General features: G+C 35.8%; 1 protein-coding gene across 1 annotated transcript; it reads left to right on the plus strand.

Annotated features, from left to right (window-relative positions):
* Nucleotides 1–1,181: 1,181 nt before the first annotated feature.
* LOC148869342 (uncharacterized) lies at nt 1,182–11,874 on the plus strand. The gene is made up of 10 exons (XM_088967638.1): nt 1,182–1,601; nt 3,256–3,381; nt 3,509–3,596; nt 6,740–6,825; nt 6,916–7,134; nt 7,771–7,955; nt 10,109–10,267; nt 10,449–10,529; nt 10,737–10,791; nt 11,295–11,874. Exons 1-10 carry the CDS (start codon nt 1,491–1,493, stop codon nt 11,499–11,501), a joined length of 1,317 nt encoding a protein of 438 aa, XP_088823764.1. The 5' UTR covers nt 1,182–1,490; the 3' UTR covers nt 11,502–11,874.
* The last annotated feature ends 219 nt before the right edge of the window (nt 11,875–12,093 follow it).

Genomic DNA, 12,093 nt, shown 5'->3' on the forward strand with positions numbered 1-12,093 from the left:
AGATAAAATATTTGAGCCTGATTTAAACTTGAGTTGGGCTTGGTTTGAGGCATCGGATAGCTTAAGTCTGACCTGACGTAACCTGTGCCCATCTCAATAAATATATACATGTATTTATAGATATATAAAATAATTTTTTTAATTGTGTTTGTATAAGATAAATATATACATTTGTAAATAAAATTTGTACATGTTTTTAATCAATTATATTCCTAAGTTAGTCCACAAAACCCAATAAAAGATGACTATACAAAAATATATTTATAAAATTCATTCAAACCTGATCAACCCACCAAAACCCTAATAATCTTGGCTCGCCCCAAGCTGAGTTCTAGTCCGCATCATTTGTATTGGGTTAAGTTCAAGTTGGATTTGGGTTGATAAAGTGAAGCTTGACTTTAGGTTGGACAAAGTTTGAGTCCGAAACTTGCACCTTTAGATATGAATATGAATATGTATTGTAATAAACGTTGGATATATATGAACACAATGGAAAGAAAAGAATACACTTAGGCTCCATTTGGAAGGAGTATAAATACAATTATGTAGAGTGTAAAACTTTATATTTTGTATAAATTTGTATCGTACATATTTGCCTTTATACTCTTTCCAAACTGAGTTTTAAATACATTGAGAAAACTCTTACAAAACTTTGCAACCAATTGGTGATAGTACTTGAGGTCCCAAAACTTGGCAAATTTTAACCACATTCATAGACGCATCTCACATGATCTTCTATGCAATGCCCTCTACCAACTCATGGTATCTCAATTGTAGAGACTTGGAGCAAATCTCATTTTCCATGGGCACAGGGGATGAGCTCCCAGGTGACCGGTGTTGTGTAATCTCATGATTAAGGTTTAGCTGAACGCATTAATTGATGAGCGGGCTGTGAAACCAATGAGATGTCGAAGCTAACCGATACCGAACCCGGCCTTCTGATATCTTTTTTGTCGGCGTGCATGCCAATGTGGAAATATTTTCCAGCTGTCTATCACGAGGCTACGTCGCAGGCGTCCAGAAGCGTTAACATTTAGGAAAGACACTGGCTTTTCATATTTAATTTGACCAAAAACACCCTTTATAAAATGACCAAAACACCCTCAACTGCATGGCGCTGCAGCCAGACGGTGCTGTAATTGTCCCCCAAAGAAAAGAAAACGTCGATAACTGTGAAAGAAAGCATTACAGACGTTGATATAATTTCCAGGGGATCTATAGACGTTTGATTGGTATACCATGACATCATCAACGACGGTGAACCATGATTTGTTTCACAGATCAAACCGCATACAAGTCTGGTTTCAATTTTTTCTGAGGGCTACTGGTCTTACCACATCAGCGTGCGCTGAGATCCAGGCATCCAGCGCCTAGAAGCTCTCTCCTTGCTTCCTCTCGGCTCAGGGAAGGCGGAGCCTAGAGGATCTTAGGAATCTGGTTCTATCTATCTTCAGGACTTCAGGTTTCCGAAGGAAAAATTGAGAACAAAAATGTCTTTAACGTGTGTGAAAATGTCGGAAGATGTCTGGTTAACATGCCTTACGCATGCATTGTCTACGGAGACAGAAGAAATCATGGGTCTTCTCCTCGGAGACATCCAGGTCAGTTTGATTTCTTTGATTTTATATTTGTTGGATTCGATATTCATGAACTTTAGCTTCTGGGTTTCTTCGTTCCAGTTCAGGGGTGTTGGGGTTGGGGGGGGGGGTGATTCAGCTGGAAATGGGGTGGAAGGAGTTAAGGCTTAATGGGGTTTGGGTTGATTTGTGAAGTTTTTTCTTGTTTTATTACTTGGTGATCTTTTCTAAAGAGTTTATTGTGATAAGTGGTTTTATTATTAATCAAACTTAATTCTGTTTAGCTGTTGAGTATTGCGCATTTAAAACAATGGAAGAGATCCTATTTTTGTTTCTGTGGAAATGGAGTTCAGTAAGTACAGAATTTTGTGGCTTTTGATTGTTTTCTTCATCTCTTTGTCTTGTAATTTGTGAATTTTGCACTAGGTTTTCTTACTGGTACTTTGTTATTGAATATGAGGAATTGAATCGACTGGGTTATTGTCTTTTACTTATTTATTTTGGTATTATTGTCTTTTACTTATTTGAAAGTATCGGATAAGCTCCTGTGTTTTCTAATGTTTTGTTATGTGATGCCTTTTGGAGGTTCTTTGATTGGATCAATATGGTTGGGTTGGGGAATTTGAAACGAATTTGGTCTTTACAATTTGAAATGAAGTTGGTTCTTTTTCTTTTTAATTCTTTTTAGTTCTTCTGGTTAGTGTTTTTATGATATCTACTGGGTAAATTATAGTAATGTGATGGGTTCTGTATGTCTTCATTTAGGTGTTTTAAATTGTTATCAGATCTCTATTTGACCTACTGGTTTTCCCACTCCATGAAAAGTATTGCCATAATCAAGTGGTTTCGAGTTGCTAAATGCAATTTTGATGGATTAAGTTCTAATAATTGTATTTCTTCAATCATCACATCAGATGATTAGACGGGGTGTAAAAACAAAGTTTTAGCTGTAAAAGGGACAAAAATAATGGTTGAAATATTTCAATCAGAAAAAAAAAAAATCATGTCCATTTTATGGAGAAACAAGTGCAACCTTATGCTCAAGGTGTAGACTGGAACTCCCATATGATTGGAATTGATCAAACGGCTGCTGCTTTCTGATTTAGGGATTCTAGGGAACAGATTCTTTACCCTCCATTTTATCCTTCAGATTTCTTAGGTGTCATTCTGTATAATCTAACCATGGATTTGGCATTAATGGAAATATTGCTGGCATTGCTTGATGGAGGTATATCTTGAGTGCCTTATTGACAGGACTTGATAACCGAAAGTGATGTTATCTGCAGTTTTCACAAAATAATTGTGTCATTATTCTGGTGAAACTAGCCTGGATTAAGAAGCGAAACACGATTTTATTTTATTTTGGTTTTTTTTCCTCCCCCCCCCTGACATTACATGCTGGTTGTCTTGTTTTATTATGCTTTTGGTCATACATTAGGCCATGGAACCTTCCAGGTGCATGGCACATTTCATGGGATAAAAAAGGCCTTTTTGATGATCAGTTATTTGCTCAATGTTTTTTTTTTTTTTTTTTTTTTTTTTTTTTTTTTTTGTATCATTCTTTCTAGCAAATGGTTCAGTGGTTGAATACAAGCTCAATGAATCTTTGTATTAGCTTCAATATTTACTGTTTCCCCTTTAATTCTGGTTTTGATGTTGGTTACTTGGTTATATTCAGTACTTAAACAATGGGAGTGCAACCGCACTAATCTGGGGAGCATCACCTCAGACGCGGTCTGATCGTCGCAAGGATCGGGTAGAGACTAATCCAGAACAATTAGCTGCTGCATCAGCTCAGGCTGAGATATCCTTGATACTTTGTTTCTTATGTGCTTAGCAAATTTGGTTTCATTTTTTTTGGTAACTGGATATTTGAAATTTGAAGCCAGTTGGTTAGCATCTTCAAGTTCAACTTGACTCTTTAATGGCACAGAATGACACTGGCAACAGGAAGAACAACAAGAGTGATTGGGTGGTATCATTCACATCCACACATTACAGTTCTTCCATCCCATGTCGGTAAGGATGATTAATAGCTATTAATTTTTATTATTTTTTCTTAACCAAGGTTCTTTGTGAAGTTCATTCAATTTCATGCTACAGGAAATGCTTCTTTTTATTCTCATTTTACAATATGGTTCACTTTGATCCCTATTTAGCCATTTTTGTGGTCCATTTTTATATATGGATGTATGTGCATATGTATGTATATATGTATTCATATGGATACATCTTTATATATTTCTATATGTATTTGCCTTACCTTCTGTGGTAGTGAGGAGTTGTATTGTACCCTATTGCACCTACTATCTATAAAGAGGATTAACAAAATGAATAAACACCGGAAGATAAAACTGCCATATTTTTTGCTGATTGAAGCTATGAAACTTTAGTTGATACTAATTTTGTGTGCTATGTAAATTGGTGGGGGGGGGGTGTGGAGCATCAACCTATAATAGGATTATTATTATGATAGATGGTATCGTTCCACCTTTATGTTTGTTTAAAGAAACCAAATCTGTCTGATTGGTGTTTCCTAGCCATTTCTTTTACCATGTTGTCATTATAAAGTTTTTTTTTGAAAGGAGAAATTATAAAGTGCAACCATAGAAGATTTAGGGAGACTTCCAATGAAAAGAAAGTAACCATTGTCTAATTTTTTATGGGAACTACACAACTAAGTACATAGGCTGTTTAATAAAATCTATTCTATTATGACCTTGACAATATTATTTCATTATATTGTTGACATTATTATTTGAGTTATTTTGGTTGTATTGTTATTTAGGCATACTCCACTTTTTATGTTCCCCGTTATGTACAATCTTAAATTTTATTGGTGTGAACTATAGTAAGAAAGTGAAGTCTACTTAGATGATGAGAACAACATGCCTACCTGACCTCTAACAGTAACAACTTCTAATAGATTTGGGTGGTAATTGGTGCACGATTTTGCAACAAAAAAAGTGATTGATTTAATAATATTTTTATTTACCATAAATGAGGGTATCTTTTATCTTTTCATTGTAAGATTGCCCCTTAAATGAAAAATGGGGTGTTCGCATATGTCACTATCCTAGTATTTTCTTTTTTGATATTTTCCTAGTAATTTCTTCCTTGGTGCATTTATACCCTCAAGATAAAGTGTTGGTTCCATCTCCTGGTGCTGATGGTATTATTGCAGGCCAGTTCTTACATGCATCAACAATAGCCTCATGACACATAACCATGTCTCATGTGCATGGCATTCACCATGCACATACAAGGGCTTCAAAATTCTATATTCTATACCTGCTCATAAGTGAGTATGAGTTGTCTACAGTTCTATTCATAGTACTTGGACAATCAAGATAGACCATGTCAATTCTGTATCACATTGGCACTGGAATTTTGTTGGTTACTTAATCTTCGCAAGAGGCTTAAATGTTAATGTGGCAGATGCTGACTAGCCCAGTAGCATATTTTTGATGAGGTAGACCATATGTGATTTTGTGTCCCATGTGAGTTCTTTCACATGTACATGGACATTGGAGTTTATCATGCATAGATGGAGGTTTTAAGGATCTCTACCTGCTTTTAAGATTTATACCTGCTTATGTTACTTGCTTGCATGGAGGATATCTTGATCATTATGAAGCTTGTGGAGTTATTGACTATTAATGGGTTCCAAACATAATAGAGTGATAATCTAGGGCGTTGTTTGTGAGTCAATAGGTAAATGGTGGAATTTTAGGCCTTCTTTCTAACTGCATGTATTTGGATTTTGTGGGCTTTTTTTTTTTTGTTATTTTTTTTTGTTTTCAAATCAACAAGCTCAATGTCCAGTGTTTAGTAGGTGAAGTCAGGATTTGATCCTAGGTCTGGGGCTTGACTCCTGTCATGCTGTACATTTACTTAATAAAATTTTAACTGGGTGTTCACTTCTTTGTGAGCTCTATATAATAAGCTATGATCCCATGGCTCCTTAATGTGCTTGGTATATCTAACATGAAGATAATAGGATATCAGTGGATAGAGAGTTGCGACATGGATATTTCTAGAATATAGTGTACTGAATAGACACTTATAGTAGCATGCAAACAAATCGTACTACAAGGAACTTTGTGAAATGTTAATAACCTTAACCAAATTTGGCAAGTTACTAGTATTGGAAAAGATAGCTTAAAAAACTTAATGTAGAATTATGGTATCAGCTTATGGAATATTGGATCAGTATCAATAATTGTCTCTTGATTCAGTAACTGAAGGGTTGTGCCCCTGTTCCTCTTTTGGTAACTACCTATGCATCTTGGTTAATGAGGATGTCCAATTATCACAAGGTTTATGACAAAGAAACTCTGGAGTCTGGAAAACCTGAAATAGGTTTCCCATTGTATTTCAATGTGAGAGGCTGCAGCTCATGCCTCTCTTTGGGATGCTTGTAATGCTCAAATTTTATATTTAATGAAATCATTATTAATTATCAAAATAAAATATTTGCATGAATCTAGAATGTGGATACAACATGATCACCAACATGTTCATCTTCAAAAAATGGGTGTCCTTTTTAAGTGGGGTTTGTGTTTATTTATCATCAATGGAGAAAAAAGCTGAACAATACTGGCAAATGCTGCTGGTTTGCAATGTAACACTAATACCCCATATTTTTAGAATTGGTGACTAGCTCTGAATTCATAACTTGTATTGGCATTATCCTGGATGATGTCAATTTTAATGTGGCTATGTAAATTACAATGGCCATAGATATAGAGAAGTTACATTTTTTTTACCCAGAAGATTCAAATTGAACCTTTGCTCTGAAAAGTTATCTCCAGATGATTGATATAACGGCTATGTTTGTTTCAATATAAAATTGACAGAAAAACTTTCAGGCTGATTTTTTCCCCTTTTACAATGAAAACTTTCTTTTCTCATCAAATAAGTTAGAAGAGGTAGACATTTTTTGTTCATCATGTAAGACACAAATACTAGCTGAAATAATTTATTCTGAAATTGCATGGTGTTCCAATAAAAGCTGCTTTGTGTATGAATGCATTTAACATAGGTTAAAGTCCTGTCAAGTGCATGAAGATTAAATGTGATTCTCTGTTCTCTTTTGAGTACTTATTCCTTTATGAGCTTGCTTGAGAAAGAGATTTATATCTGCAGTCTTTCTTCTGCAGATGTTCGGACCCAGGCCATGTATCAACTTTTAGATTCTGGGTTCATTGGATTGATATTTTCTTGTTTCAGTGAAGATGCTCACAAGGTCTGCTTTGTAATTTATGCTATTTTATGAATCTAATATCGCAACTGGATTTCTAGGCATTTGATGTAAACATTCTGGCAATTATTTCAGGTTGGAAGAATCCAGGTCATTGCGTTCCAGTCCTTGGATGGGAAGCAGAAGCATGTGTCAAGACCAGTTTCTGTATCACCTGTTAATAGCAGTTCAATTATAGAGGTAGACTCATCTTGGAATTCTTCAGAGAATGTGTCAACAAGATCTGGCTCTGTCAGGACAGAAAGCCTTGAACAGGATACTGCTGATTCAAGAACTACCATGAGACCTTCTAAAGTATGTATAAAGCTCTTATGGTATTCCAATGCGTTCACTATTTGTTGTTTCAATTGAACTATAGAAACTGTGGCCGTTCATTAGGACAGTCATAAAATATATAGTGTTGTGGCTGGATTCAGAGCTCAGCCAATTGCTATTGCTAACTGATATTTTAGACAGGACCATGCTCCATTTTTGTTCTAATCAGTCAATGCTGCTTGAAGTGTGAAATCCCATAAAAAGAACTACTTAAATATTATTTTTGGGTATGTATTTGGAATCTCATCAATCCCTGGAAGCTGATAATAATGCATGACCTATTGATAAAAAAAGTAATAATAGTAATGCAGGACCTAGTTATCATTTATCAAAAATAATAATGCAGGACTTGATGCAAGGAGTATTAAGAAATATTTCAGATAGTTTGCTATAGAACTTAAATGGAAAGCATATTGACAATACTAGCTAATTCTTTTTTCAAAAAGAAAAAAAAAAAAAACTAGCTAATACTTTGTTATTGGCCTGCTCTGGATGTTGACAATTCCAGCCTTTTCCTCTGGTAAAGCTTTACTTGTAATAATATACTAGATGGTAGTCTTCTTTTAGTTAGTCTTCTGATTATGAGTACTGTTATATGGTTGTATGGTTGTTTAGGGTGTAGGAAGAGCATCAGACTTGGAAGGTTTTTTTGCTCATGCTGATGTCAACTATCTTGGGAAAGAGAAAATGGGAGGAAACTACCATGCTGACAACCTACAAAATGCCATTGTTGATGTAGACTCCATGGACATGACTGCAAGTATGCAGGAGGCAATGCACCGGTCAAATTTGGACATGAGGTATTACATGAGTATGTACTTGATCACCTGATAACTGTTTCATTCTTTTTTCTTGCTTTTATTATGTCCAATGTTCTGATATTGCAGATGTTATTCAGGCGACTTTTTTTTTTTTTGTGGCGGACTTCTTCTTTCCACTTATCATGATAAGAACCCACTTTTAGATTCCGAAGGAAGGTGAAAAGTATCTAATTGCAATTGCAGTCTTCTAAATTGGTGCCATGTAGACTTAAATAATAACCTAATAAGTTCAAGGGTGTGTGCTAGAGATTAGGTGGGGGAATTTAGAATATCGAGAGAATTTAGAATGTTCTATAATGCCCTTAAAGAAAATTTTCAAGCTTTTGAGAAAAGAAATTTTTGTATATGCATAACCACACATTTGTATACATATAATCGAACATAGACATAGAAAAAAGGTTCACTAGTTGTATCAAGTAGAAACTTCCTTATGTGACCTGTTATCTGCCATGTGGAAGCATATTCCAAGCCATCCACCAAGTACAGGACCTTCTAGATTGGCAATCTATTCAAGCATCCAGTCCACGCCAGCTTTTTTTCCTACCTTTGGTTAGTGTTTTTAATGAATAATATTAGCAGTTTAAAGTTTCTATATCTTAATATCAAACTTGCCTAAAATAATAAACATCATGGTGAAGACAGCTTATTGGGAGTAAATGAAAATTTATTAAATCAAAAAAGAAGAGTACAATCCAAATGGTGACGAGGTGTCACCACTGCTCACACAACAAACTAACTCTTGATAAGAGCAGACATTAATCCAAATTACAACCGCTGAGTTTCTAGAATATTCCAAAAATTCCTCCCCATTTCAGATCTGCTGATTTGATCAAATTCTGGTAGCACCCAAACCCAATCCACTACTAGCTTCCCAACCAGAGCAACTAGTGTTTCAGTGTTCTTTGATCTGTCCTCAAAGAGTCTTCTGTTTCTTTCATTCCAAAGAACCCAGTACACTGCAAAAGGAATGCAGCTCCACACTATCCTTGCTTTCCTGCTGTTGTTTACTAATTGTCTTCTATTTCTGTTGATGATTTATTAAGAGGATTGGCCACAATTTCTAGCTTTACCCATAGAAAAAACCATATTACTACTACTTGGCTAGAACTGAGACAGATCAAAATTTTGTAACGTATTGGCCCATATTGACTGATACATATCGTATCGGTGACCCATCGATATGCGAAATACATGGAGTTTTGGGGTAAGAGTAAGACTTATTTCAGGGGGTAGCGAGGCCTTATACTGACTCCCCTGAACCTGTTTTAAAAAACCTAAAAAAAAAATAAAAGCATGTGATGTTAAAGTCCGATATCCCCTGTCTGGCATATTGAACTGAATCGATACTTCTTGGAAATAGGGACATTGGAACTCAACTTTGATGGGTGCAGCATTGGAAACCTGGGGCCGTTAGTCATAGGGGGTGTTAGATATCACCATGGAAATGTTATTATGAGTTTCACAGGGCCAATTGGACAAGGAAATTCACAAAGAGCTGAGATGTCTGCACTTGGGCACTTCGAAATGTGGTTAGAGAAACTATTTCATTAGCACCCAATCTGAACCATTTATTCAGATGGAAACCCTTCATGGCTATGTAATACCAGATGCCCTTGCAAGAAGTGGAGTATCCAGGGATCAACTTTTGTGGGTGACATCGAGTCTGGGTTTTGATGTAAATCCATGATAGTAACAAAAAATTAAGGATGTCAGTCAGCTTGAGCTGTTTGTATCGTGTTGTCTGTATGTGTCTGGATACAGAGATGTTTCTTATGATTAATACAAATCATAGTTTCTAATTAAAAAAAAAAAATGAGAGAAGTGTTATGGAGCAGGGATAGGAGAAATTACAGAAGTGGGAGAGGCACCTTGAATGGATGCTTGATAGAAGTAGGGGTTTCTTGTTGGGAAAACTTGAGCATTCTGATGTAGTTTAGGTTTATTTTATTTTTATGCGGTTTGGGTTTAAATTTTGTCTCCATTTTTTCCAATTTTAGGTGTTTGTTTGACCCTTCTTGTCTATACAAGTCCAGATTTGTTGTTTCTGAAAAAAATGCATGATCTAGTTATTTTAGGTGCCAAAAGTGTGCTTTCAATTTTGTCTCTGCTAATTAGGTGATTTTGGGTAATAGTGGTGCAGAATATGTCAGGAAGGAAATTCCTTTGATAGTCTTGCCAACATCATCTCTTTTAAAGCTCGATTCTCCTTTAACTTCATTCATGGAGTTGCAGCGGGTATTGTTTGAGGAGGAGAGGGCAGCATATAACCAAGCCATTTTACAGAATATGCGGTAAACAAATGATACCCGACCACATGCTTCCATACCTAAAGTATTTTACATGCCCATTTAGGGGTTATTTGCCAATATGCATGATTTTATTTTTTTTAAAGCAAAGTCGTGCATAAGCATCCTCTTAGTGGCTTTATCATCATCATTTATTTATTCCATTTGTCTCAATCTCTAATTTTAGGGATGGGAAGATACATCCCCTTGCCTTCATCCATCACACATCAACATACCAGGCTTCAATGTGCAAGTTAATGGAGTATTGGTTAGGACAAGTCCTCTTATTTTTCTCTTCTTTTACTATTGTATCTGAACATTTCATTTTGTTTCAATGCTTTATGTTTTTATTATATATATTTTTAGAAAGGCTCACTCATTTATAGTCATACTAGAATTAATCGATTAGATCACATTTTCTTTTAACTGCTGCTTTTTTATCACTATTAACTACGTCTTTTTATTCCATTTGCAGTTTAAGTCCAGCTATAAGTGCTCTTCAGGACCGTTTCAGAGAAAATGAAATTAGGGTACTGAATTCCATACTCTCTAGAGAAATCTCACTTCAACTTCTGCAAAGACATTAAAGATGGTTAATTTGCTTCATGGCAAGGCATATGATGTACTTGTTTCTTTTTTCCCTTTTTTTGGGGGGGTGGGGGGTGGGGATAATGAATTATCCTTTATCCAAAAGAAAGAAAAAGGAAAACGAAGTAAGAAGGAAACTGCTGGTGAATCCTAGCTCTTGGAGCTATGATTCAGTTTGGAAGGTTGAAAAGGGGAAAAAGAAAGAGGTGCAACCACCAGGTGAAAAGGGCAAAGTCTGAAATAGATGGTCACCCAATTAAGCCATTTTTACCTGTAAGGAAGTGTACCCACCAAATGTTTGGACCCAACACTTTGGCCTAATAGGACTTTGCCAGCATGTACTGTGATGCCATTGATATACCATGTAACTGATAGTGTTTGCAGTTATGCTGTACTTTATCCATATTTTAAGGTAGGGCACTGATATGCTTTTCTGAAAAAACAGTTGGCCATGCTGACGGAGGAAGCCAAGACATTGGAGATGGATGCAATCAGAGAGAGTGAATCAAATATGGAGTCTACTAGGAATTATCCTACTCATGGGCATCGGGGCAGTCCACAACTGGGTCAGAGGGATTCTTATAATTCTTCAGACTCGACTAGTCAGTGGTCTCCTGTTGGCATCAGTAGCCGGAGTAGAAAAGGTTCTTAATGTAAGACATTCATGTTTCCTTTTGAGGCATTATGCAAGTCTTGTTTCTTGTGCTGCACCTCCCCTTCTTTTCCCTTGTTTTTGTAACTTGCAGATGCTTGGTAAGATCTAAGATATGCTCAAATTGTACCATATTAGAACACTATTTAGGGGTTGAAATATGGTTTTTCCATATCTTGTAAATGAAAGATTCAGGATTCAAACACCTCTCTCCTCTTCCACCCCCTTTTTTCTTGAAGTTGGGTGGAAAGATTAAAAGGGGCGACGCCCATGTACAAAGGGCCATGTCTTTTATGACAAAACTCCTCAAACTTCAAGAACTACTTGAATGTTAATTTCAGTTTGTTTTGCAGGGTTATTACTGATCAAATAATTGCTTGATATGTTATAGCTATTCCTACATGTTAATCAGGGAAATTATCTTATTTGGCCGTAGTTCCTATCAGGCAGAGAGTTCTGATTCACTATTGCAAAGGAGAAGAATGCAAATTCTGATTTACTTTTACTCGGGTTTATATTTGCTTTGGGTTCATCTTCACTGCAATCAAAGAAAATAAGGTAAAGGTAGAAACAAAAGTTAATTAGAATTTAC

This window comes from Nelumbo lutea, chromosome 2 (assembly GCF_056320005.1).
Source record: "Nelumbo lutea isolate HS-2025 chromosome 2, American lotus-T2T, whole genome shotgun sequence".
NCBI lineage: Eukaryota > Viridiplantae > Streptophyta > Magnoliopsida > Proteales > Nelumbonaceae > Nelumbo > Nelumbo lutea.